The sequence below is a fragment of the Perognathus longimembris genome, chromosome 18, assembly GCF_023159225.1.
Source record: "Perognathus longimembris pacificus isolate PPM17 chromosome 18, ASM2315922v1, whole genome shotgun sequence".
Lineage (NCBI taxonomy): Eukaryota > Metazoa > Chordata > Mammalia > Rodentia > Heteromyidae > Perognathus > Perognathus longimembris.
The window spans coordinates 3,465,915-3,492,946 of NC_063178.1; the positions used below are offsets into that span (position 1 = coordinate 3,465,915).

General features: G+C 58.2%; 1 protein-coding gene across 1 annotated transcript in view; it reads right to left on the reverse strand.

Moving 5' to 3' along the window:
* Positions 1–3,078: 3,078 nt before the first annotated feature.
* Positions 3,079–27,032, reverse strand: part of Dip2c (disco interacting protein 2 homolog C) — a 223,491-nt gene continuing 199,537 nt past the window's right edge. The window contains 14 exon segments of the mRNA XM_048367810.1: positions 3,079–3,341; positions 3,344–3,363; positions 3,518–3,641; positions 4,164–4,338; positions 4,976–5,050; positions 7,255–7,312; positions 8,670–8,731; positions 15,148–15,318; positions 16,818–16,986; positions 19,488–19,618; positions 22,831–22,940; positions 23,026–23,137; positions 24,091–24,212; positions 25,071–25,194. Of these exon segments, the coding sequence (XP_048223767.1) occupies positions 3,112–3,341; positions 3,344–3,363; positions 3,518–3,641; positions 4,164–4,338; positions 4,976–5,050; positions 7,255–7,312; positions 8,670–8,731; positions 15,148–15,318; positions 16,818–16,986; positions 19,488–19,618; positions 22,831–22,940; positions 23,026–23,137; positions 24,091–24,212; positions 25,071–25,194 (1,683 nt within the window). The 3' untranslated portion in view covers positions 3,079–3,111.

The following is a 27,032-nucleotide window of genomic DNA, read 5'->3' on the forward strand; positions in this document are numbered from 1 at the left end:
ACGCACGCACGCACTCACGCACGCATGCGCACACAGCCCCGCGCGCACGGGGTCAGACTCTCCTTCCACCCGACCGTGCGTGACGGGCACGAGGGCGCCCTGGCACCGCGGGCGTGGGAGGCGGCCCCCCCACCCCCCACGGAGGAACTGCTATTTTCAGAGCAACAAAAATAAAAGCTTTTATTTGTTCATTTGAATATAAAACAGGCGTTATCACAGATGTACAAAGCATACCGGTGGTCGAACGTACAAGAAGGTTGCCGTCCTGTGCACATAAAAACTCGGTTTGGAACTGTGGTGTGGGCGGAGCACACGGACTTCTCGGACCCGTCCCCACGCTCTGGAATAACGCTGCTAACATTCAACTGATACAAGGGACCGTCCCCTCGGGTTAAAGTGTCAAGCAGGATTAAATAGAGAGAATAAACAAGCACCATGAGGAATCTGCTCCTGTTTGATCAGGTCTGTGTTTGCACGGCCATCGCGTTACCCTCCTTCTGTGCAAGTTGGTTACACGGTTTTGGCTGACTTCAAAAGCACAAGGTCACAAGACAAATAGATATATATATAATTATTATTATTATTCTATCTTCCATCGTCTACATTCCCGGGAGCGCGCTGCGTGCGTTCCCAGCCGCCCTGCGTTATTGCTGAGGCTGGGGGCGGCCGACTCCCCCTTCCTCTCCCGCGCACACTGGGGGGTAGGGGGGGCGAGCCGGGGTGCCCGCCGCCCTTCTGCCCCCGCCCTGACATCGCGGGGGCCGGGATGGCTGCTGCGGGGGGGGGGGGGGTTGGAGGGGGGAGGGGAGGGGGTGCCCTGTCTGGAGCCCCAGCCCCGCCACCCCTAGGGCGGGTGTGGCTGCGTGGGGCGGGGGCCGGCCTCTCGGCGGAGGGGGGAGGGGGGGAGGGGGGGGAGGGCGGGGGGGGGGGGGCGGAGGGGCGTCCGTCCCAGGAGCGCAGCGCCCACACGGGGTTAAGAAAGCGGGGCGGTTTGCAAAGCAGGCCGCATCCGCGACGGGGCTGTAAGTGTGCCACGTGTAAGTGTGCCACGCTCACGTGTGCCACGCTCAGGCGTGCCACGGAACTGTTTGTCATCACCTGCCTTGGAGCTCAGAGGTCAAGCAAAACTGTGGCCAGGGCTGGCCGCGTCCCAGAGCCAAAGGCGGCCGGGCGGGGCGGGGGTGGGGGGGACGGGGTGGGGAGGGGGGCTGGGGAGGGGGGGGCCAGGAGGGCGCGCCGTCCTCGCCACACGCGTGGGGAGCCGGGGCCCCGCGGGACGCCACGCCGGCCACTGACTCCCCCGGACACAGCGGGTTCGCCGGGAAACACGCGGGGAGCTGTGCGCAGCGGAGGGGGCGCGGGCAGGGACGGAACCGGGGTGCGCGTGGGGCGGGGCGGGGCATGGGGCGGGGACCAGCGTGTCGTGGGCAGCGTGGGGCATGGGGCTGGGGGCGGGGCGTGGGGCGTGTCGTGGCCGGGGGTGGGGTATGAGGCGTGGTTGGACGCGGGTGTGACGTGTCGTGGGGCGGGGCGTGGTGGGCGTGTCGCGGATGGGTGTGGCGTGGACGACATGTGGGCGGGTCATAGTGGGTGTGCTGTGGGGCGTGGCACGGTGGGCGTGGCACGGTGGGCGTGTCGCGGATGGGCGTGGCAGACGTGTGGGCGGGTCATAGTGGGTGTGCTGTGGGGCGGGGCACGGTGGGCGTGGTGTGGTGGGTGTGCTGTGGGGCGGGGCATGGTGGGCGTGGCATGGTGGGCGTGTCGAAGGGGCAGGACATGGCGGGCGTGTCCGGAGGCGCCTCCGCGGCCCGCCTGGCCGCCCCACCCTCTGCGGCCGCCCTGTAGGCCAAGGAAGCGGGCCGCCCGCTGGTCACCGAGCGGCCTCCTCGTGTCAGGGAAGCAAAAAGGGCGACGGTGACCCGAGAGACCTCAGAGAAGAAGAGGAGCCAATCGAGCGGGAGGCCAGCGCGCGTGCGCGTCCTGGCAGCCGAGGGGGCGGCGCCAAGGGCGGCCAGCGGGGTGGAGGGCGGGGGCGATGGGCGGGGCGGAGGGCGGGGCGATGGGCAGAGGGCGGGGCGATGGGCGGAGGGGCGGGGGCGATGGGCGGAGGGGCGGGGCTCGCCACGCGAGCGACGGCCCGCGGGTAAAGTCTAGAGTCTCCTCTGCTCATTAGCGAATCTGCATCTCATTTACATATATATATCTGTCTGCCGTGATGCTATCCACGCAAGATAATACAACACTTTATATTAGCAAACATTACAAGACTTTAATATTCTTGAATGTTTTTCTCTTTTATACTTCTAAAGAGATCAAAATAAATTAAGCATTTTGTACATAATTACATGTCGAGGAAGTTAACTTATTTTTTTATCTTTTTAGTTTAGTACAAAGGTATTTGCAAGATAGTTGCCGAGATACACCTTGTGTATAAAGGCTTCGCCTTCTCTGCCGGAGGCCGGGGGCTGGCGGGGGGGAGGCCGGGGCCGGGGGCCTGGAGACGGGGGGGTGGGCGGCGGGAGGACGGGGTCCGGGGGTCCGGAGGCCGGGGGCGGGGGGCCGGGCCCGGCCTCTGCTCCGGGTGAGCCTCAAACGAGGAGCGCTGCTGCCAGGCTGTTCCAGGCCGTCCCGCGCCCCCCGCGCCCCAGCGAGCCCTCACCTGGCCGCGGCGAGCCCCGGGGGCCTCCACGCCACGTCCTCGGGATCCCACGACGCGTGAGAACGGAGCGAACAGCGTCACACCGCACCGGCCGCTCGCGGGCGCCCCTCCGGAGGGCGGAAGTGCGTGTGCGTGCGTGTGTGCGTGCGTGTGTGCGCGTGTGTGTGTGTGCATCGCTATTCCGGCTTAACAAAATTCCACGTGTACGAAGAGAGCACTTATCATCCGATACTTAAAAAAAAGAGGGGAAGGAAGGCAAGTTCTGGAAAGGAGCCTCTCCGACGGGCGGAGGCGGCCGCCCGCGGTCCTTCTGAGCCGCGTCCGTCCCGCGGGGCGCCCGGCCCGGCCCCGCGGAGGAGGAGCTGTGGTCGTGGTCGCGATCGTGGTCGTCGTGGTCGTCGCTGTGGTCGTGGTCGCCGCGGTGGTCGCGGTCGCGCGTGGCGGGGGGTCAGTTACATGTTGTAGGCCACGTAGATGGGGTCGAGCTGGTCGGCCAGGAAGCCGTCGCGCAGGTGCATGCGCTGCTTCTCGCCGCGGGAGTTGATGGGGATGACGCCGATGTCCACCACCACCACCACGCCCACGATCAGGTAGTGCTCCTCCAGCACCACGTTCGTCACCAGCGGGACCAGGTCCAGCGCCTCCTGCTCCGACCCGTCCAGCTCCACCACCACCACCAGCAGTTCGTCCACGTGAACACCGCGCTGCGGGCACACGGCGCGGGCCGCGCGTGGGTGCGGGCGCCCGGGGACCCGGACCCGGGGGGGAGGGACGAGGCCCTTCCCGCGCTCCCTCGCCAGGGGCCGGCCGGCTCCGCCCCCTCCCCGCGCCCCGCCCCCTCCCCGCCCGGTGGCTCACCACTCGGTGACGCTCTTGTGCGCCCGGATGACGGAGGTCTCGATGTCGATCGGGTGGTACCGCATCCCCCGCAGCTCCATGGCCTCGTCCAGGGCGCCCACCACGTACAGGGCGTCGTGGCGCTCTGCGGGGGAGAAGGCGGTGAGCCAGGCGGGGCCGCGCGGGCCCCTGGTGGGCTTTCCTCGTGGGTAACCGCGGCGCTGGCCTGGGTGATGGGTCCCCAGGCCGCCCGGCCCTCCCGCAGGGCCCCGCCGCCACCTCGGCCCCGCCCTCCCGCAGATCCCCACCCCCATCCAGGCCCCGCCCCCAGCCCTGACCCCACCCCTCAGGGCCCCACCCATCCAGGCCCCGCCCTCCCGCAGATCCCCACCCCATCCAGGCCCCGCCCCCTGTCCTGGCCCCACCCCTTAGGGCCCCATCCAGGCCCCGCCCCCTGTCCTGGCCCCACCCCTCAGGGCCCCACCCATCCAGGCCCCGCCCTCTCGCAGAGTGTTTTGGGCGGGCTCCTTTCAGGCTTTGCACCCGTCTCAGCTCTCAGGCAGCCCCGGGCAGAGGTCAGACGGTACACGGCCCCCGCGCGCATGCGCGGTGCGGGCACTCCCAGCCCCTGCCCCCCACCCCGCCGCCGGCAGCGGTAGCCGCTCACCTCCGTTGGCGTCGGTGAGCTCCGTCCTCCGCAGGAAGCCCAGGTAGCCGGTCCGCGCCCAGACGGTCTGCGTGTCCCCGAAGCTCAGCCGGGAGTTGAAGTGGTCCGACTGCAGGGACTCGTCCCCGTAGATGGTGAAGTAGCCGCTGGCGTTGTGGGCGCTGTGGACCCAGATCTGCCAATGGGGGCGGCACCGGTCGGCCCGGGGGAGGCGGAGCGGGCGGCCCGGCCGGGGTCTCACCCGGGACCCGCACAGACCCCCGGGCCACCCACGCGGTGGACGTTCACCGAGCAGCGGGGCTGCAGCGCGCCTGCGCACAAGAGGCCGCGCGCAGCCGCCGCAGGGGCCGGGGCGCCCGCGGCTCCCCTCCGCTTCTCAGGAGCAGCCAGCAGGCGCCCAGAAGGGCTTCAGTTTTCTTCCCCGTTCGGACGGAGGTCGGGATACGACAGCCCAAGCCGCGGACGCGCGGGCACGGAGCGCGGGGGGGGGGGGGGGGCGGCCAAGCCCAGATACAGCCCGCGCCCCCCCCCCCCCGCCGCGTGCCCGTCTCCCTCCCCGCTGGCGCCCCTCGCACCGTGGGGGGCTTAGGGCAAAGCGGCCTGCAACCGGCCGGGTCCTCGGCTTGATCTGCACTAAGAATTGTGGAGTTTCTCGAAGCCAAGGGCTCGGCTCCATTCGCCCGGCGCTCGGCCGAGACTGAGCCCGCGAGCAGAGCAGAGTGGCCCGAGTGCGGGCGGGATGGGCGCCCGGGCGCACGCACGCACACCGAGCGCCCTTCGAGGGCCACGGGACCCCGCCGCCCCCGACTCACCTCCCCGAGGTGCGAGTCCCCCAGCGGGCCCTTCGTCTCGGGATTGGCGATGATGATCCGGACCCCGGGAAGGATCTGGTCGGGAGAAGAAAACGATGCATGAGAATGGAAGGCGCCCGTGCGCCCGCCCGGCGGCTCTTTACACCAGACGCCATTTCCCGCTGAAGATCACTTAGAAAGGCGCGTGGTGCTCGGCCCCGCGAGCTCCCCCTGTCCGCGCCATGGCAGAGGCCGCCCTACGTCAGTGACGGGGACCTGAGGACGCGCTGAGACTGCCAATCACCTCCCAGAGCGCCCTGCCCGCCCGCGATCCCAGCCAATCACCTCCCAGAGCGCCCTGCACCCGCGCGATCCCAGCCAATCACCTCCCAGAGCGCCCTGCCCGCCCGCGATCCCAGCCAATCACCTCCCAGAGCGCCCTGCACGCCTGCGATCCCAGCCAATCACCTCCCAGAGCGCCCTGCACCCGCGTGATCCCAGCCAATCACCTCCCAGGGTGCCGCGCACGCCCGGCATCCCAGCCAATCACCTCCCAGAGCGCCCTGCCCGCCCGCGATCCCAGCCAATCACCTCCCAGAGCGCCCTGCCCGCCCGCGATCCCAGCCAATCACCTCCCAGAGCGCCCTGCCCGCCCGCGATCCCAGCCAATCACCTCCCAGAGCGCCCTGCACGCTCGGGACTCCAGCCAATCACCTCCCAGAGCGCCCTGCACGCCCGGGACTCCAGCCAATCACCTCCCAGTGCGCCCTGCACGCCCGGACTCCAGCCAATCACCTCCCAGAGCGCCCTGCACGCCTGGGACTCCAGCCAATCACCTCCAAGAGTGCCCTGCACGCCTGGGATTCCAGTCAATCACCTCCCAGAGCACCCTGCACTCCTGGGGTCCCAGCCAATCACCTCCCAGAGCGCCCTGCACGCCCGGCACTCCAGCTATGCAGAAGGCTGCAGGTAGCAGCTTCACAGTTCAAAGCTAGCCCCGGGCAAACACATCTGAGAAATAAATGGAAGCAGAGAGGGCCGGGTGCAGCGTGGGCAGCAGAACACCCGCGTGGCAAGCACCAGGCCCGGAGTGCAAACCTTAATTAAGCTACCAAGAAAAGGAGAGGTAGGTCTTGAGAAAAAGACAAAAAGCACATTAAACAAGCCGGATGACCTTGCTTATGAAATGATGCTTTATACGTTCAGTTATTTCACGAAGATTTGAGTGTGTGTGTACATGCCTGTGTGCGCGTGCGTGTGCTGGTCCTGGGGCTTGAACTCGGTGCCTAGGCACTGTCCCTGAGCTCTTTTGCTCAAGGCTCGCACTCCACCCCTTAGCCACAGCTCCACTTGTGACTTTTTTGGTGGTTAATTGGAGATGAGCCTCACAAACTTTCCCGCCCAGGCTGGATTTGAACAGTGATCCTCATATCACAGAATCCTCAGTAGCGAGGGACACAGTTATTCCATGACTGTTGAGATGAATGTGACATGGTGGACCAGGGGAAGGTAGCAGGATGACACGCCCAGCTGACCCCTTCACTGTAACGGATGGTGGCCTTCTCCTCAGGGATACCGAAGTCCTTTCTGTCGTTTTAATGGCCGTGGGCTTGAACTTAGGGCCGAGCGCTCTAACCCACAAGTGTGCAGTTTGATTCTTAAAGTCCCAGAAACACAAGATGCTTCCAGAACTGCCAAGCAGAGAGAAGAGTCGGCAAATGGGCCAGTTAAGGAAACAGGTCTTCATCCAAGTTTAAATACATTTCCTACCCTTTAACTCTGACCAAGTTAAACACTGTGGCAGAAACTCACAGCCGTCCCGACAATCCCGCTTCATCTACTTCCGGGTTAGTGAACACCTGATTTTCACCTTGCCTACTAGATGTGCAGCAGCAGCAGCAGCACAGTTTACAGCCCACCTCTTAGTTGGGTGGGAGTGCCTAGATTCTGCCCACGTGTACTGACTCCTAAAAGAGCTAGGGAACCCGCCTTGGAGTTTGCAAGCTTTGTCTCCGGTGTTGTTTCTTCTGCTTGCTGGAATGTGGAAGCGACGGCTGGAGCTGGAGGAGCCACCGGAGACCCTGAGGTGCCTTGGCAAGGGAGAGCCATGTAGGGACGGGGTGTCTGGTGGATTTGTGAACTCGCAGATGCCCACACCCCAAACCTGGCTATTTCAAACTTCATGGCCCAACAGTTACGACAATATCTTCTTGAGGGCATTTTCTTGGGGAGTAGATTTTACAAAACACGTGTCCCGCCCCACCCCGCCAGAGGTGGGGCTTCCATCCCCGGGTGCTTACCTTTCCCGACTCCATCAGAGGCAAGCTGTGCGGAGAGCCCCGTTCCACCAGCCGGACCCTGCAATGGAGAGGCGCGCGGTCACCAGGCAGGTCTGCGGGCCGCGGTCCCCCTCCCGCCACCTCCTGAACAACCTGGGCGTCGCCGTCCAGAGGCTTAGGACTCTGCCCGCGAAAGGAAGCCTGGCTTCAGCGCCCCAAGTCCCGCGTGGGACCCTCTTCACGAGTGGATGGGGGGCGTGCCCGCGGGTGCCATGTGACCCCCGCACGGGACCCTCTTCCCGCGTGGACTCTGGGGGGCGTGCCGCGGTGCCACGTGACCCCAACACGGACCCTCTTCCCGCGTGGATGGGGGGCGTGCCGCTGTGCCACGTGACCCCCGCACAGACCCTCTTCCCGTGGACTCTGGGGGCGTGCCGCGGTGCCACGTGACCCCCGCACGGACCCTCTTCCCGCGTGGACTCTGGGGGCGTGCCGCTGTGCCACGTGACCCCCGCACGGACCCTCTTCCCGCGTGGACTCTGGGGGGCGTGCCGCTGTGCCACGTGACCCCCGCACGGACCCTCTTCCCGCGTGGACTCTGGGGGCGTGCCGCTGTGCCACGTGACCCCCGCACGGACCCTCTTCCCGCGTGGACTCTGGGGGCGTGCCGCGGTGCCACGTGACCCCCGCACGGACCCTCTTCCCGCGTGGACTCTGGGAGCGTGCCGCTGTGCCACGTGACCCCCGCACGGACCCTGTTCCCGTGGACTCTGGGGGCGTGCCGCGGTGCCACGTGACCCCCGCACGGAACCCTCTTCCCGCGTGGACTCTGGGAGCGTGCCGCGGTGCCACGTGACCCCCGCACGGACCCTGTTCCCGTGGACTCTGGGGGGCGTGCCGCTGTGCCACGTGACCCCAACACGGGACCCTCTTCCCGCGTGGACTCTGGGAGCGTGCCGCTGTGCCACGTGACCCCCGCACGGACCCTCTTCCCGCGTGGACTCTGGGGAGTGTGCCGCTGTGCCACGTGACCCCTGCACGGAACCCTCTTCCCGCGTGGACTCTGGGAGCGTGCCGCGGTGCCACGTGACCCCCGCACGGACCCTGTTCCCGTGGACTCTGGGGGGCGTGCCGCTGTGCCACGTGACCCCAACACGGGACCCTCTTCCCGCGTGGACTCTGGGGGGCGTGCCGCGGTGCCACCTGACCCCAACACGGACCCTCTTCCCGCGTGGATGGGGGGCGTGCCGCTGTGCCACGTGACCCCCGCACAGACCCTCTTCCCGTGGACTCTGGGGGCGTGCCGCTGTGCCACGTGACCCCCGCACGGGACCCTCTTCCCTTGTGGACTCTGGGGAGCGTGCCGCGGTGCCACGTGACCCCCCGTAGCCCTGCACGCCCGGCCAGCCCCCGTGCGAGCCCCGGCGTGTGCCTACCTGTCGTGCCTCAGGGCTCGCATGTCCACGTAGACGGTCGTGGGGTCGGGTCCCGACGTGCCCTGCAAGCCAACGACAAGCGTGGTGAACAACGGTGCGGGGAAACCTCGAACCGGAGGAAAAAGACGAAAGCTAGACGCCGCTAAGAGCCCCCCGCCCCGGGTACTGCCGCGCCCCGGTGCGGAACCCTCGAGTTCTCCGGGGTGGGGGGGGCACCGGCTGTCACCCCCGCCCGGCTCCGCACCACGACACGTCTGCAGCTGGCACCGCGGTGCCAAATACAAAGGCCGGAGCCTCGCGCAAAGGCTGTCACGGACCTGGGGCATCTCTGCGGGGAGACCACGACTGCATGCTTCCAGAAAGATCTATGTTGAGAAGCAGCCGGTGGCGTGATCTGCAGCTCCAGGAGGGAGCTCGGAAACGGCTGCTTCGTTCCCAGCTCCCCGCGAGCTCTGCCCGGTGTGTTCTTGGCCGAGCCGCCCTCGGGAGGCCGCGCGGTCCTCCGTGCTCCCTGACTCCCTGAGCACAGCCGTGCAGACACCGCGGCTCGGTGCCGCCATGAAGCCCTTCGCGCCACGGGCCCGGCTGACTCCCAGCCCGAGGCTTCCGTCCGCGGCGGGGCCGGCGTCCGCACAGGCCTCCCCGGGCAGGAGCCACCATGCCTGGGTTGGGAAGACACGGGGCGCACACTGAGGCCCCCGAAACTGCAATCTCCTAAAATGTATTTGAACTACGCTAACATTTTTCAGGCAACATCTCAATGTTAAACCCAAGGTAGGTTTACAGACAAGCATAAAAATAAAGCCGACTTGATAAAGGAACGTGCGACTCAGCAACTCCGGCCTCGCGTCCCCAAGAGGGAGGAAGGGGCAGCTCGAGCTGAGCCGCGCATGGAGAACCTGCTCTCCCGCCCGCCACCGCCGGTGACACGGAGGGCAGACGAGCACCGGTGACGCGGAGGACAGAGGAGCACCGAGCACCAGTGACGCGGAGGACAGACAAGCACCGAGCACCCAGCACCGGTGACGCCGAGGACAGAGGAGCACCGAGCACCCAGCACCGATGACGCTGAGGACAGACGAGCACCGAGCACCCAGCACCGGTGACGCCGAGGACAGACGAGCACCGAGCACCCAGCACCGGTGACGCCGAGGACAGACGTGGCAGGTGATCAATTATAAACCCAGCCAACAAGCACATCCAGGGACAGGTCAGGAGGAGGTGATGGGATGCGGAACTGAGCCCCCACAGACCAGCCCCCCGCCGGTCAAATCCGGTAGAACCGCAGGCTCTGCCACACCTGTGCCAGGCCCGTGTGGCGGCCCCCACCCCAGGGCGGCCGGAGGAGGTGCGGGGGGGCGGGGGGGAGGGGAAGGGCGGGGAGGTCCCAGCCTGAGCAGCGACGGCGTGGGGGAGGGAGCATGTGGGGGAGGGGGAGGAGAGGATGCCAGACCAGCAGAGACCAGACAGACAGACAGACAGGATGACCACACAATTCAAAATGGGAGGGGACGGGGAAAGACGACGCAGAAAACAGGAAACAAAGTAAAAAGATCCAAAGCAATGCCATGTGAGGAAAGCATTACGATTAAACATTGTACCACGAAAGCTGAAAACAAAGAGGCATCGACTGATCCACAGCGCAGAGCGGAAGGAGCCGGTGAGGAGAGGGAGTCTCGGGGCGCTAGGCCTGGACGCACAGATCTGGAGGCGGGTTAGAGCATGCGCTACTGTGCTTCGAGGGTGAGCTCATCCAGCCTCTCTTCTCCGGGAGGAAGGACAAACTTGCTTTGTTGGTTCCATCCACTGACCTCCTCTTCACAGAGACAGTCCCAGGGAACTAAGCTGAGCTCACACACACACACCACACACACACACACACACACACACACACACACGAGCTCCGCGGCCTGACGGGGCGGGGGAGGGGGGCAAACGGAAGCACATCCCCTTCCATCTCTCCCTCCTCCCCTCCTCCTTCGGCTGCCCGCCCGCTGCCCACGCTAGGCTACCCACACAAGCCACGCGGGAAAACCCCACGGAGCGCGCTCCGCGGAGGCAAGAAACACGGGGAAGAGTTCTCCTCGCTAGACACTAGAATGGGTGCACAGCTGTTCTTGGGGTGCCGGCCGGGATGGAGACAGGCAGACCCCACACAGGACAGCGAGCCACGGGAGCGGAGTCCTTACAGCCGCCGCGTGCCACACCACAGGGCCGAGCCGACGGACGACCACGGCTCCCAACAGAAGCAAGGCTCCTTTAAAAAAACGAGTTCTCGTTCCGTGTTCCCGCCGCTCACTTTGCTCTACTGATTATGACTACTGCTACCACTCAGTATTGTTAAAAACAACAACAACCACAACAACAGAAACCCGAGGTAGAGCCGCAGAATGGTGGCTCAAGAGAGCCATAGAATGGGTGACAGTGGCTCGCGCCGATCATCCCAGCTCCTCAGGAGGCTGAGGCCCGGAGGATGAGAGTTCAAAGCTAGCCTGAGAAGGAAGATTTACAAAACAGTATCTCCGGTTAACTAGCAAAAAGCCAGGCTGGAGGCCAGAATGAAGAAGCTGAGAACTCGCCACGAGCAAGCAAGCTGAGCACCAGAGTTACGGTAAGGCTCCCAAGCTCCGAAGCCAGCACGACACTCAGCAACCAGCCCAACGGCCCTCCACGCGCGGCCTCTCAGAGCCTCGGCACTCTGCCCACACTGAACTTGGGTTCCGAAGGCTGGCACTACTATCTTGCCGGCTTCAGGAATTGGAGCCGCTGCGGGTGCGGGCCGTCCGGGCAGCGGGTCCGAGATGGATTACTCGGCTCGGGAAGGAGGGAAGGCAGCGGAGATCCGGGTCACTTGCTGGATCCTGACATGTCCGGGCGGCACGGTTAGGAACCAGTGTCTCCAGACCACAGCGTCTGCGTGAGATACAACCACGCCTAGAGCGTCCGTTTCTACCTTCAGCCAGGGAGCTGTGAAAAGACTGTCTGTCTGTCCGTCTGTCCCTTTAGGAGAAGTGCCTGTGAGGGGCTTCAGTTCTGGGGATGTCGAGCCACAGAACACCAGGGCAACATTCAGACTGTAGGGCGGCCCGGACGTTTCCGTTGCAGCCGCTGAGCTTAACGCGTGGCGAGCTCAGATTCCCGCGGGTCCACGCGCAGACCGAACCCCAGAAGCCTGCCATGACTGTGACAAGGAAGCATTTGTTCATGGCGGGGAAGAGCGAGGCGAGACCAAGGAACGTGGGAAGCCCTAGCGCCGCTGTGTCCTAGGGCTCTGAATGCCAGCCCCCCTCCCCCCCCAGCCCGCCCCAAGCTGATATGGGGCTGAACTCAGGGCCTCACACTCTCGCTTGCTTGCTTGCGCATAGCTGACACTCCACCACTTGAGCCTTGCCTCCTCCCCGGCATTTTGCTGGCTCAGTGGAGCCTCAAAGACTTTTCTGCCTGGGGAGGTGGCGGGATGCAGACTCAGGTGCAGACTCAGGGCCCGGGGCAGCTGAGCCCTGGGGACCTGACCACGCGGGGTCCACGCGGGGTCCAACCTCCTCAGGACACGGTGCCCCCCGGGGGGCCCAGCCGAGGGCACACCCAGGACACCCACACACCCCTGTTTCTCCACACTGCTCTACTTGTTGCTTACAAATTGGAACACTGATTGAGGCACCAGGAAACGGGGGAACACAGGTCCCCCGAACCCACACATTCGTGTTCTCATGATCTGAGACATCTATCAGTAGAGGAGGATGTAAACATCTCAGTGCAGCGTGATCGATTCTCCCGAGTGCACAGAATCCTCAAGGGCATCTTGTTTATTCTTGCTTCTTTCCCTCATCTAAGGGCAGGGTAGGGGAAACCAGTGCGTCTGAGAGCTGGAATTAATGAAGGCCTTCTTGTAACTATTTGTTCTTAGAGTTTGAGATTTATATTGCCTATCTACAGCCTCCCGCTTTGTTTCTTTGTAACAATCAATGACTAATTCTATCACCAGAGTGGTCGTATTTCTCTTTCACCAAGAGAGTTTCAAGATTTAGGGTTGATTAGTACTGTTACTATTGATGGAAATCCACAAGGTTGTTGATAGCAAAGCTTCCTCTTTCTCATTTTTTCCTACATTATGAAAATCAAAGTTCTTTTTAGGGTATTTTTTTCTTAATAAAGAAACAGATTTCTTGGAGAACAGATGATGTCTCATTTTATCTTTCTCTTCCTCTGCTGGGAGGTCACTTCTCTGTTCTGTCTCTAATGCAACCAAAGACATTCCAGCTTTAAATAGTAATTGTGCCTGGAGAAAATGTCTTTCCAACAAAGGTTAATAAACAAGTGACACTATTTAATAGTACTAAGGAAAATTTATGTTAAAGTTAATTAAACCCAGAAGTCATAATTTGATCTTCCCAATTGTCCACTTTAATCATAGATTTAACAAAATGAAATTAAGTCATTTTTACAGCCCGATTCTAGGACATGTCATTCTTAAAAATAACAAATGGTTGGTACTCGTAGATTCTTTCTGTTTTACTTCATAGCTTTGCCAATTAGGAAAGTTCACTTAACTTTTCTGGGCCTGCTTTTCTCATCTCATCGTAACTGAGTGAATTTTACATTTCATGACTAGTATCAAAGAGCCAACACATTGGCTAAGGAATACATTGGTTTTTGTTTTGTCTTCAGTGTGTATGTCCTTTCTCTGCCATCCAGGCCTCCTGTTTGGATTTGTGAATAGCAGTAAACTCTTGATCTTCATTTGCAAGGAAGAGTTACAAATAAAGATCTGGATTTTTCCCCCATAGTGATTTATACCATAAATTCATTTATAGTAGATGGTATTCATTTGTTCCATAAAATCAGTGAGTGCTCAGGAGTCCTCTGTACTTTGGGTTTTTTGGTCAGTTGTGGGGCTTGACCTCCGGGCCTGGGCGCTGTCCCTGAGCTCTTTCACTGAAGGCTAGTGCCCTACCACTTTGAGCCGCAGTACCAGTTCCAGTTTTTGAGTGGTTAATTGCAGACAAGGGTCTTAGAGGGATCTTTTTGCCCGGGAGAAGGGATGTCCTCACACCGACTTAGCAACATTAGCTTCAAGCTTAGTAGCCATGTTGTGGGATTATTTCTATGAAAGAATATGTTACTCTCTCCTGTTAATATCTGTCTAGTGCTTTATTTGCTGGCAGGCATGGCTACTTATTAACCATCTGCTGGGCACAGGTGCTGAAGGCACAGCTGGGGAGGAGCGGGCGTTACAGGTGCCTTCTGGAAAGATCTATCCCCTAACTTCATTCTTGACTGGATTCCTGTCACCTGAATCAATCTGCTTACTTCCTGAGTGTTTCACCGCCTTCTATTCGATGTTTCCGTTCCCTGCAAGTCTTCTTCTTAATATATTCTAGATTTAAATGGATAGCTACAAATCAAGGGTTAAATGCAGGGTAAATAGATCTATATTCTATTTTTTATATCTATGTAAGGCTTCAAGTTTGTATAACAACTTGGGAAAACTTGCAGCAGGGAAATGTTCTCATTCCGGTTAATATGGAATGCGCTGTCTGCTTCTCTCCCTTTACCCCAACGTTGTAGAAAAAACACAGAGTAAGCCTCACTGTAGCTAATGCCACTTGCCTTCTCCTTGAACTCCTGACCTGTTTCCTGCCAGGGAGCCCAGTTAAGAGCAGAAGATGGGGAGACAGAGTCCCGCCCGCCCTGTCAGGGAGGGGGTGCATGTATCCCCATGGCTGGAGTAACCGAGGGGCATTAGAAGAGCTGATGAGGCAAGGTAAGCCCAGCTCTTCAGACTTCTTAGAGAAGGGAATAGATCTCAGTCAGGAAGATGAGGTTTTACTGGATCTTAAGACAAATTTAGTAGCTTGTAATTTTTTTTAAATGGGAGCTAATTCAAAAAGAAGGAAGATTGAAACAGAAGTACGTACACACACACACACACACACACATGCACAATTTCATTTTTTTAGATAAAGAAGCTGTTTGGCCAGGCACGGAGGGCTCACACCTATAGTCCTAGCTTCTCAGGAGACTGGGATCTGGAAACTGAGGTTCGAAGCCAGCCTGGGCAGGGAAGTCTGTAAGACTCTTATCTCCAATGAACCCCCAGAAAGCTGGAGGTGCTGCTGGGGCCCAGCGTGACAGAGAGCCAGCGCTGGGATGGCGCCCGGGCCCTGAGCTGAAGTTCCAGGACTGACACCAAGAAAACGAATAAAAAGAAGAAGAGGAGAAAGCGGCCGTGCCGGCGCTGGCAGTGGCCTCGCGAGGGAAAGCGCTTTTCTTTGCCTGCTGCACGGCCGCTGTCCGACGCCGGCCCCAGTCCCGTTTGCCGCTCCACGCGAGTGTAACAAGGCAAAGTCCCAGCCTGGGGAGCCGGGGAGCTTCTCCCTCCCGCGCCGCGGCTGTGCGAAGGAGAGAAGCGTGGAGCCGCGCCGCAGGGGCCCGCGCAGCCCCTCCCCGCCAGGCCCCGCCCCGCCCCGAGACTCACCTGCAAGCAGATGGCCAGGTTCACGCGACAGCCGAACGAGGTGCTCACGGCCCGCGGGTGGAGGCCCAGGTCTTTGAAGAGCTTCGAGAAGGACTGCGTGAGGGCGATTCTGGGACGCTCTTCGGCCACCACCACGCACGTCCTGACGCGGGACAGGTCCAGGCCTCGAGCCTACGAGGCGGGACAGGGACGCCGGGTCAGCCCCGCGCGGGACGGGACCCGCCCGGTAGCAAGCTATTCCAGGAGGCCGGGACAGGCAGAGCAACTTCCTGGAGCAGGGCGGTGCTCGAGGGAGGAGACGCACCGTGTGCAACCCCGAGGGCACCCCCGAACGAAAGGGGGACACCCCCGTGCTGAAATGGAGGAATGTTAAACTAAAACGATGACGGCTCTCCACCGACACGGCGGGAGCTGCGAAGGTCAAGGAGACAGGTGTCATTCGCCGCCTCGTCGGTGTGTTCGGATGAGCGGAGGGAGGAAGGGCGGCTCACAGTGCTCCCGAAGGTGGTGGTCCAGTGAAAATGGTGTCCCGAGTGAGACTCGAGCTCTTAAGAGAGCGCTGACCCTAACCGAACCACCCAGTCCCTCAAGGATCCCTCCAAGAACCGAGTGAGGGGGAACACAATTCTTCCCAGCCTTCCTTTTCCCTTTCCGTCTCCTTCCTTCCCTCCCTTCCTCCCTCCTTTCCTTCTGTGTGGAGCTGAGGATTGATTGAATCCATGGCCTGTGCATACTAATAAGAAGCATGGCGCTCTAGCACTGAGCCACGGGATATGCGATTGTACACCCACGAGCCAGGGTTGTGCATACACAGCCACCCAGGAAAGAATTCCAGTCTATATGTGTAAATGAGAGGTGACGGAGAAAGGGGTTTGTAACAGTTGCTGGGCTACAGATTCAAGACTCAGCTCCAAGTTGTTGCTTGATTGCTCTGACCTTAAGTTTCTTTCTCATCTTTAAAACAGAGCCAAAGGTTTCTCTTTCAGGAGGCTGTGGTAAGAATTAAATGAACAGGCAACGTGCTCTGAAATCTCTCAATCATGGTACCTCTCGCTGCTTACACGTGTATCGGGGGGGATGGAAGGCTGATGAAAATGTACTCAGCCACTTCCTAATACAATATAGAGAGATATGGATAATAAGCATGTTCTACAGTTCTTCCCTATGGAAATACACGGCCTCAAATAATTACGCATTTGTTTATACAGCTTGATTCCAGACGCCTGTATTTTGTTTTACTTGAAAGCAGGAGAGACAAACATACTGACTTGCTATTTGCTAGTGCAGAGGCAAATGCAACCTGCATGGGTAGAAAAGCGTTCACATCAGACGGACAGCGACCACTAGGTTGGGAAACACTGAAATCAGGCCATTGCTTGCAATGGAGGACCACTTGATTGATCATGAATATATATCCATCAAAATCTTGGCATCAAGGGAGGGTGGGACAATTCTTACACAGTGGCCGTCATAAAACAACACAAAGCACGGATCACGTCGGTCCTAAATGAACTCCGGTTAGCCTTCAGATTAGGACAACAAAGACGAATGGCTAAATCCAAACCTTTCTAGTTAAGCAGCACAAGTTCCTTGAACACCGTCACTCCTCAAGCAAGGGCAAGGAGAACAACTGTCTTGTTCAAGGCCCCTCTGGGAGCAGTGTGACTCACCTTGAGGGACTCCGTCTGCGAGCCCAGCCCCTTGGTGCAGAGCTCCATCACGGAGTAGGAGCAGAAGGTGTCCCGGACCTTGTACTGACTCACGGCCAGGAGCCACAAGGCAGGGTTGGTCTCCAGCTCGGAGGGCGGGATGAGGACGGACTGGTGCCCCGAGTACACGCTGCACGGAGAAACGGAGATGGCGGTCAGGGCGGGGGGGGGGGGGGCAGCGGGGAGGGACAGGCCGGGCAGCGTGCATGTTGGGAAATGGCCTCCTACAGGCCTCTGTCCCGTGTCAGACAGAGACAGGACAACCGACTCGACACAGCGAGGCCGCAGCTTCGAGGACGTTCTGGAAGGCAGGGAAGCGTGACAGTAATGGCTTTACCAGGCACGTGAACGCTTACTGGAAGCCTCTAACGGCTGCGGGGCCGTGGGTTTTTCTCAGTGCAGCTATGTTGGATGAGCTCTACCCTCTTTCTCGGTAAAGGAAAAAACAACAGGCATCGCATTTTGTCCAAAATCTGGAGTGAGGGCTGGGGACATGGCCTAGTGGCAAGAGCGCTCGCCTCGTATACATGAAGCCCTGGGTTCGATTCCCCAGCACCACATATATAGAAAAAAGCCGGAAGCGGCGCTGTGGCTCAAGTGGCAGAGTGCTAGCCTTGAGCGGGAAGAAGCCAGGGACAGTGCTCAGGCCCTGAGTCCAAGGCCCAGGACTGGCCAAAAAAAAAAAAACAACAACAAAAAAACCCCCCCAAAACCCCAAACAAACCAAAAAACTAAAGTCTGGAGTGAGAACGGGAAAGCATTCAGCGGACGCTGCCCATGGTAGCATCATCTCGTTGGAGCGAAGCCATCGCGCGCTGGTTTAAAACAGTCTCCAGCAGCCTGGTGCTTCGTACAGTGTGGGAGAGAGACCACGAGCTGACAACAAGAAAATGGGCGTCTGTCCCTCATTTAGAAAACTGACATGCGGAGCAAAAGGAAGAAAGCTAAGCCAATTAAGAGCCCTCCTTGGCAGACGGACTGGGGTGGGAACTCCGGCTTGCACTTGCTAGGCGGGTGGACCACTTGACACGTGCCCATATATATATATATATATTTTTAGGTCCAAGACCAGAACTCGAACTCAGTACCTGCCACTTCGGCTCACTGGCTAGCCACACCTCCAACTCCTCCCCACTTAGTTATTTTTGAGGACTTTTTTTTTGCCCACGCTGACCTGGAACCTGAATCCTTCTTTTTATATTTCCCAAACAGCTAAAATGACAGGCATATACCACCAGGCCTGGCTTATTATTTGAGATGGGGTCTCATAAACATCTTGACCCTGGCTGACCTTGAGCCTAGATCCTCCTGACCTTCACTCTGTGAGTAACTAAAGACTCTAGACTGTAAGTGACCATCAATTATGGATAACGTGTGGATTTTAGAATGAAGTGTTTTAAAAGTTGGGCGCTGGTGGCTCACGCCTGTCATCCCAGCTCCTCAGGAGGCTGAGATCTGAGGATTGGGGTTCAAAGCCAGCGTAGGCAGAAAAGTCTGTGAGACTCTTATCTCCAATAAACCACCAGAAAACCAGAAGTGGCGCTGTGGCTCAAGTGGTAGAGTGCTAGCCTTGAGAGGAAGAGCTCAGGGACAGTGCTCAGGCCCTGAGTTCAAGCCCTATGATACACCAAGAAAAAAAAAAAGAATAAAGTATTTTACAACACTACATTTTTAATGTTCTGGTTTATTACTACCAACATTAGTAGATGCCATTATAATAAATTACACCAGATAATACTGTAAAACTTAAAAAGGATTTCCTAGCTGTATGTACATGAGCTAGCATACTTTCATAATAACAGGATCCAATTGGTTAAAGGCATGTAAGAAAATTCAGTAAGCTCTCAAAATCTACTTCCAACAAGATCCTTTGCATAGAATACCATTCTCAGGTAAGATGACAAGGGTGTAAAAACAAACAAACCTGGGCTGGGAATATGGCCTAGTGGCAAGAGTGCTTGCCTCGTATACATGAGGCCCTGGGTTTGATTCCCAGCACCACATATACAGAAAATGGCCAGAAGTGGCGCTGTGGCTCACGTGGCAGAGTGCTGGCCTTGAGCAAAAAGAAGCCAGGGACAGTGCTCAGGCCCTGAGTCCAAGCCCCAGGACTGGGAAAAAAAAAAGAAAAAAACCTATATCCTATTCGAATAAAGAATGATTACAAGTAACTTTCCACAAAACACAAGTTCTGTCTGAAGTCTATAAAAGTATCCTGTTATCCTCATAGTCTTTCATCCAGAACTGAGGGTGTGTGTGTGCACCCCAGCATGGGGGCTGGACCTCAGGGCCTTGCACTCTTGCTTGGCTTTTTCACTCGTATCTAGTGCTCCACACTGAGCTATCTGCCCACTCCTTGCTTTCTGCTGATTAGCTGGATTTAAGAGTCTCTTGGATTAGTCTGGTCTGGCTTCAAACCAGGATTCTCAGATCTCAGCCTCCTGAGTGTAAGCGAGGGCCCCCAACGCCCAGCCAGCCCCGAGGCTCTTTACATGATTTTCTGTCCAGCTTCCCAGCGTCCTTGGTAGTCACATACTTGAGCATTAGCTCAAGTGGCCTTCGGAGACACGCGCTGTCGGTCTGCGAGCGAGCCGGGCACGGCTCCAGGACGACACCGAGGCGGCACCGTACCTGCAGAGGCACCAGAGGACGAATCCCAGCCCGCAGTAGGGGTCCAGACAGATGGCCACTTCTCTAGAGGGGTAGAGCTCACACTGCAGCTTAATGGAACGGCAGAAGGCACTGGTGGCTGCGTGGGACATCTGGAAGACAGGAAGGGAGCAGGGGCGCGTGAAGGCCCGGCTGACACCCAGGGCCTGCCCTCCGTGCGGGGGCCAGGCGGGCGGGAGCGCGTGGGGCCCCACCGCAGCCTGTCCGGTGGGCTAAGTGCGGGTGGCGGTGCACTCCACTTCTGCAGCGGGGGCTGCCGGGGGGCTGCGGGGGCCCCACGCACCTCAGCACCTCCGCTGCACACGAGGCGCCCCCGTCTCTGGCGGCTCAGGGAAGTGACGGGGTGAGCTGCCGGGAGGAAATGGAGCCGCACCTCTTGCGCCGAGCCCCCCGCCTGTCTACACTGTGGCCACCGGCCGGGAGGCAGCAGCCGGAAGCCCATGGCCCCTGGCGGCCCTCGGGCTACGGCCAGGCCCCCTCCGCTGCCCATCCCGGAACGGACGCCGCGAGGAGCCAACGCGCGTTCTGAAGCCCAGGACGCCGGCCTGACTCACGTGTACACCAGGCACAGTTTTGACCAAGCCCGAGAGAAATAAATCAGTGCAGGATCCAGAGGCACTTCAAACGCAACGAGTTTAAATTCCTGCGTGCGCATCATGCAGCTCCGTCAGTCCAGCATTGGTTTGGGGTTTTTGTTTTTTTTAAATATTTTTATTATCTTTAAGTAGCTGGACAATGGAGTTGCCATTCACTGAGCCAGTTTATGAAGACAGGGCATCCTGATCAACGTGGCCCCTTCCAACATCTCCCCCCAAACCCACCGCTCCCCGACTTATCTTAATCGCGGGTGACATATGGAATTTTTGCCGCGTAACAAAGCAGGCCATGTGTACGGTGCGCCTTGAGTGCTGTCACCACCGAGCACCTTCACACCCCTCCCGTGTCCTGCTCACACCTGTCGTGTGCACAGTGAACTCCTGCCCGCGTGCTCCCCCTTTCCCCGGTCCTTCCTCCGCCCCCTTCCCTTGGCCCCCCCTCCCCTCTTGCAAATGCCCATCTCATTGGTTGGACTCTGACTCGGTCTTTTTGAAGAATCACACTGTGGGTGCTCTCCACAGAGTCCCACAGGACTGGCAGCTGTGCTCCAATCGCTGCGTGCGCTGCTGAGTGCTCCCCTGCCCGGGAGGTTGTGGGGATGCACCTCCAAAAAGTCAGTGGTGCCCAAAAGCAGGACGGAAGTTACTGGGCTTCATCTAAGTCAAAAGGTGAAAGCAAGCAGGCATCCACGCACAGGGCAGCTCCGCCCCCGCGTGGGGCCTGCGCACGCAGGGCTAGCACTTGGCCTCCAAGAGGACTGGTGCAGAGCTCCGTAATAACCAAGGAGATGCAGCCCGCGTCTGGTCTTCCACTCATCATCCATCACTCCAGCGAGAGGAGCAGCCCCGGGGGTGGGCGGTCTTTCCACGCCAAGACAGCAAGACAGCAAGACAGCGTGCCGCTGTCAGCAGCGGCCCAGAACACCCTCCACTAAAGACACCTCACTGGATTCACTACAGGGTAACTGGCAAATTCTTCCAGGACGTGAGACACGGTTCCTTCCAGCTGGCTACTGGAGCCACAATATTTGCTGAAAGGGGAAATAACCACCTTAGGCGGCTAGACCAAAGCTAGTCCTGGATATAATAACCTTTACCAGTGTTAAGGAGATGTATATTGAGGATCTACTAGGGGCCTCTGAAGTACAAAGTCATATATAACTGTTAGTATTATTATTACTATTATTCCAGTCAGAGGGCTTCAACTCAGGGCCTGGACACTGTCCCTGAGCCTCTTTGTATTCAACGCTAGCGCTCTACCACTTGAGCCACAGTGCCACTTCTGGCTTTTTCTGGGTAGTTTATTGGAAATAGGAATCTCATGAATTTTCTTGCTCGGGCTGGCTTCGAACTGTGATCCTCTGATTTCAGCATCCTGAGTAGCTAGGATTACAGGCGTGAGCTACTGGCTCCTGGCTAAAGTTATATTTGAAGTAGATAAAATGACACAATTTATGCAGAAAAATACACACTCATGTGAAATTGGACACTGCAGAGCCATTGAAGAGCAAAACTGTTATGCTCTGCAGTCAAGTGATATTCTTGATTAAAAGCTGAAATTAACTAAAAAAATCTTCTCTGGGACAGCAGGCAACCCAAGAGACCACGGATTTGCAGGCCCCGCAGACAAACGCCAGGCAATCCCACCCCGACGCGGGGCCGCCCAGTACCTGAAGCCCATGGATTGTCACTAACTGACGTCACAGTGTATCGTACTTCAGCTAATCATCAAGCTGAAATGTCAAAAGCTGAAGAAAAACCTTCATGAGTTTGAAAGGAAGTCTAGTCGTGAAATTCGAGTTTCAACAGTGTGTAACTCAGATGCAATGGGTGAAAGGAAGCCTAGGCGTGCAATTCCTTTGAGTTTCAACAGTGTGTAACTCAGATACAATGGGTGAAAGGAAGCCTAGGCGTGCAATTCCTTTGAGTTTCAACAGTGTGTAACTCAGATGCAGCGGGATCCCAGGAGTTGATCAACGCAGAGCCCTCGTGCTCCACTTTATGCACAAACATCTTTGTTGGCCCAGATGAACTCTGACGGCTCCACTGCTAGACACGAGGGAAATGGTCACAAGGATGAGTTTCTGGCAGGCTGCAGCAGCAGCGGCTCGGGGATCCTTTCAGGACTGGTGTCTACGTCACCTGGTTCTGAAAATACTTCCTTTTGAAAAAAAGTATTTTATTTAACACTACAGTTAACTTCATTGAGTAATGCAGTTCATCAATTTAATACCTCAAATTCCACTAAAAAGTCAAGCCTGAGAACCAAGCGAACTACGGAGAGCCACGTCTCCCAGTCTGACCCAGAGGCAGCGAGACCGAGGACGAGGCTTCAAGGCACAGAGGAGCCAGCGGTGCGGGTGGCACGGGACCTGGGCGTCACCTGAGCCCGACACTGCCTTCGCGTGCCTACTCTTCCGCGTGGAAAAGGCCCCTTGCAGCACACATACTGAGCAGCGATCTGCACGGAACTTCCACGTGCAGAGACTCAGAACAGAGGACGAGGATTTGAGAGCCAGTGAGAAAGGAAAACATACCCACTGGTTATCACGGATGAGGAAGACTGTGACAGAGCAAAGAAACGAGCGAGCCTCACGAGCTCATGCACACTCGAGCGGAGTCACACACCCGACCGCTTGCGTAGAAAGCACGTGCACACCTCTTTCCGTGTGTGTCCCCGGGGTGAGGGCGCGCGCCGGCCCACTCACCTTTACGCCAGCTAGCATCCCCGTGGTGGACACACTGAAGTCAAGGTAGGCCAGTGTGTCTGGGTTGGAAGGTTTGTAGATCTGAGCCGGCCGCTTCTTTGGCAAATCATCTGGTGGAGAAAACAAGCCTATCAGTCTGCCTCCCGCGTGACTAGGGGTCACGGAAGCGACCGCCCCAGCGTGCTCAGCGCCGACCTGTGTCCAGAATGAGGGGCCACGTCCTGACGTCCACAGCCGCCGCCGCCTCCCGGGACCGCAGCAGTTTGCAGATGAGCTGCGTGGTCATCAGACAGGCAGAGCGACTCACCTGAGGGCCGGAGAGGTAAGAACGGAGTGAACGACCACGAACTCGGCAGGACAAATCTGCGCTCCTCTCCCCAGGCGGCCACGCAGGTCAACGGCAGGTCGGGTCCCCGAGGGCGCAGCTCCCCGCGGGCCCCGCGCGTGGAGGCCACGGGCTCAGCAGGGCACCGAGGACGGCAGAGCGTGGCCGTGCGCCCAGCCTCACCATCACACCCCCAAAAGGGCGTCGACACATCAGCGGAAGCAGCACACAGCCGGCCACCAGGGGCTGGCGCCCGCCACCCCCGCCACGCAGGAGGCAGGCCCCCGAGGACCCCGGCTCAGAGGCCGCCTGAGCGCTATCTCCAGTTACAACCTGCGAAGAACCCGAGCCGGAGCTGTGGCTCAAGGCGCAGAGGGCTGGCCTTGAGTGCAAACGCTCAGGGGCACAGCCTCGACCCTGAGGTCAAGCCCAGCACGGACACACACACACGTGTCACGTACACGTTCACACGCGTGAGTATTTCCTGTCCTGACCACCACCATGGAACTGCTCCAATATGACCTCAAAGAGTCTCTGCCGGAGACAGGACACCGCCATTCTCTGCTCTAAGTAACTTTGCTCCCGGTGGCTCCTACGTGTTCCTTCGGCTTCCTTGGCCGGGTGTGGAGGGGGGCGCCCCGTGAAGGGGGGGAGGGCCCCGTGAAGGGGGGGAGGGCTCTCTGGGGAGCCGCCTCCTCCACAGGACCTCCCGAGTCGAAGCCCTGAGCACCTGCTAGCATCCCTGCTGCGGGCATCCCGCGTCGTCCGGAGCTGGGTGGGAGGCGGGGCCCTGAGGTGGGCCCGCCTCCTCTCCCATCACTTTGACTCAACGAGCCCCAGTGGACAGCAGCACCCCTGGGGGCCTTCAGTGTACGAGCTGCAGCTGGACATGGAGAGGAGCAGGAGAGGCGCCCACAGTTCCCCAGGCCTGGTACCTCCACAATCATCTTGACCGTCGGCAGCGTGGTGGCGATGTTCTGCGGGTGTGGCGGCCGGACAGTTATTGGCACACAGCCTGCGTACAGGCAACCATAAAATGCCGCGATGAGGTCTATTCCTGCGAAGGAAGGAAACGCAAGTTCTTACTTGAGGCAACGTGTGTGTGTGTGTGGGGGGGGGGGGGTTCTGGGGCTTGAACTCAATGCCTGGACGCTGTCCCTGAACTTCTTTTGCTCAAAGCTAGTGCTCTACCCCTTGAGCCATAGCTCTACTTCCAGTGTCTTGGGCCGTTCACTGGAGGTAAGGGTCTCATCAGCTTTCCTGCCCAGGCTGGCTTCAAACTGCCATCTGCAGGTCTCAGCCTCCTGAGCAGCTAGGATTACAGGTGTCAGTCACCGGAGCCCAGCTACAAAGCACATTTTTAAATGACTGTCATCCTTGGTAGTGCAAGTTTTAGTCTGGGGAAAAAAGTCTGACTCTGGGATAAGCATTCTAACATTTCCCACCCTTTTTCTCCCTCCTGTGTCCTTCTGAAAAGCCTCGGCGATCAGCCTCATTTGGTCTGCTCATTTCAGCGTCAGACACCAGAGCAACCTGGAAGTTTCATTCCTGAGTCCTGTCTCTCAGAAGTTACCTAACTATGTAATTATGAAGTTAAACAAGCCTTACATGAGGTATCTTGGTTCCCTACGAAGACAAACTTCTGGTTACACATTGTTTTTTTTTTGCAAGTCTGAAAGTTCTGTAACAAACAGCCTTGTCCCTGCGAGTGGGACTGGAGATGAGCTCTCCCGCAATCCCGCGGGACAGAGTGGCTGTTTGTGGCCATCGCGCAGCAACGCTGCACCGAGTGGCAAAAGGGGCCAGGGAGCACCGCCTCCTTCACAACTGCTGGGCATCCCACCCCTCCCCCGGCGGGCGGGCAGACAGACAGACAGACGGGCGCGGGCCCCGGGGTCTCCGCCCCACCCCTCACCCGGCGGGTAGACGAGCGCCACGTGGTCTCCATCCTGCAGGTGGCCCCTCTCCATCAGCATGACGGCGATCTTCTCAGCACGCTTGTGGAGCTGGACGCACGTCAGCGAGTTCGCTATCGTACCCTGGAACCACAGAAGCGGGCGGCTGTGTCAGCGCCCGTACCTCGAAAGCTCTATGGGGGCGGAGCTCGCGTAGCGCACACTTCATTGTTTTCACAACGTGTGACTCTCAATGGTCGGCAGAGTCGTCACCGAGTCGCACAACCGTCGGCGCGGCAACCTGAGGAAGCTGTGGTCCTCGTTCATCACCCCCCCCCCCGCACCCCCCCACGGCCATCCGAAGTCAGCCTCTGGGTAAGGAGTCTACTAGCAAAGAGGCATCCAGAGTTACCAGAGTTAAAAGTAATTTAACCAACTCTTATCTTAGGAAGAGAAGAATTTAAAAAACCCCACTCCCAGTCACTTTGTGACTCTAGTACAGTTGTCAGGGGCCGACGCACATGATACGAAATGATGACTGGTCATGGATTTGTATTAAACATCAAAAAAGGCAAAACCCAAAAAGCAACAATGGAAAAGAAATCCTAAAAAAACAATCATCAAACGTATTTCCAGGTAGCGTTTTAAAATACATAAAAACAAATAGAAGAGAATGTTTGCATTAGTAAAAATAAAATTCTTCCAATGAGTTATTAGGAAAGATTTGAAGCAAGATGGGTCCTTAAGAGATCCTAAAACCTATTCAGTGTTCTGAACTGCAAAGCTAAGCACGAACTGCAAATCATAGAGGTGCAGTGGTGCATACACATCTATCACCTAACCCTCGGGAGGCTGAGGCAGGAGGATTAAGAGTTTGTGGCCAGCCTAGGCTACACAGTGAGTTCGAGGCTAGCCTGACTCAGAAACAAACAACAACACAACACACACAGACACACACATACGCACACACACGCGAACTCCACAAATTATAAACACTCAGCCGGCAGCTAATAACAATCGAGGTGACTCCGATCTCTCTCTCTGCTTTCCCCCAGCTCAGGAGCTCCACCACACGGGTCTACCCAGCGACACCTCTGCTCATTCCCGCCTGCGCTTCGGGAGTCTGAGTACAACCTTCGGTTGTGTTTCTGCTGCACACTTCACTTTCCCACGGTTTCCCGGCGGCCTTTCTGTTCCGTGCAGGTCACATCTGTTCACTATGCTGGCCAGGGAGGAGGAGACGTGAATGGCCCCGGCGCGTCTCACACCGGGGGCACATTGCTCTCACCCTCCACAATGAGCCAGCGAGGAGCAGGGGCAAATTCATAACCCATAGAAATACTCATCCAAGATGGAGGCCGAGGAGGCCACCGCCAAACCCGGAAAGACATTGAAGACACGTGCTAAGTGGGAACGTTCTAGACACATGCAGTCCTTCGTCAGGACCATGGGTTCCGCCCGTTTCCTCCTACATGGCCCCTTGAGCCACGCCTCCAGCCCTTTATGCTTTAGGTGTTTTAAAAGAGGGCCCCACGTGTTTTCTGAAGCCAGCCTGGTCTTCAGTCTTCCACAGACGTGGAACCACCACACACAACTGTTGGTGGAGATGGGGATTGGCTAACGATCTGGCCTTGAACCCCAGTCCTGTGATCTCTGCCTCCTGGGATTACCAGAGCAAGCCACGGCACCCGGTTCAGATACAGTTCACAGGCTCTGTTTTTGTAGCAAACAGAGAAGTTGTCACGTACATTAAGACTTTTACACCGAACTCCCATTGTCGGTATTTGCTCGCGTATGTAAGGCTAAGTGGTATTATGGAGTAATGTGTGGTGAGTTTGATTTCCTGATGGGAAATGTAAACCCAACCTTTATACTCATAAAGTGGGAATGGTATTCATTCCTAACAGTCTGTCATTAATGCCTAACTTTGCATGTATATAGGAGCAGTTTGTAGGCAACATGAAAACAATTATCTTATGGAA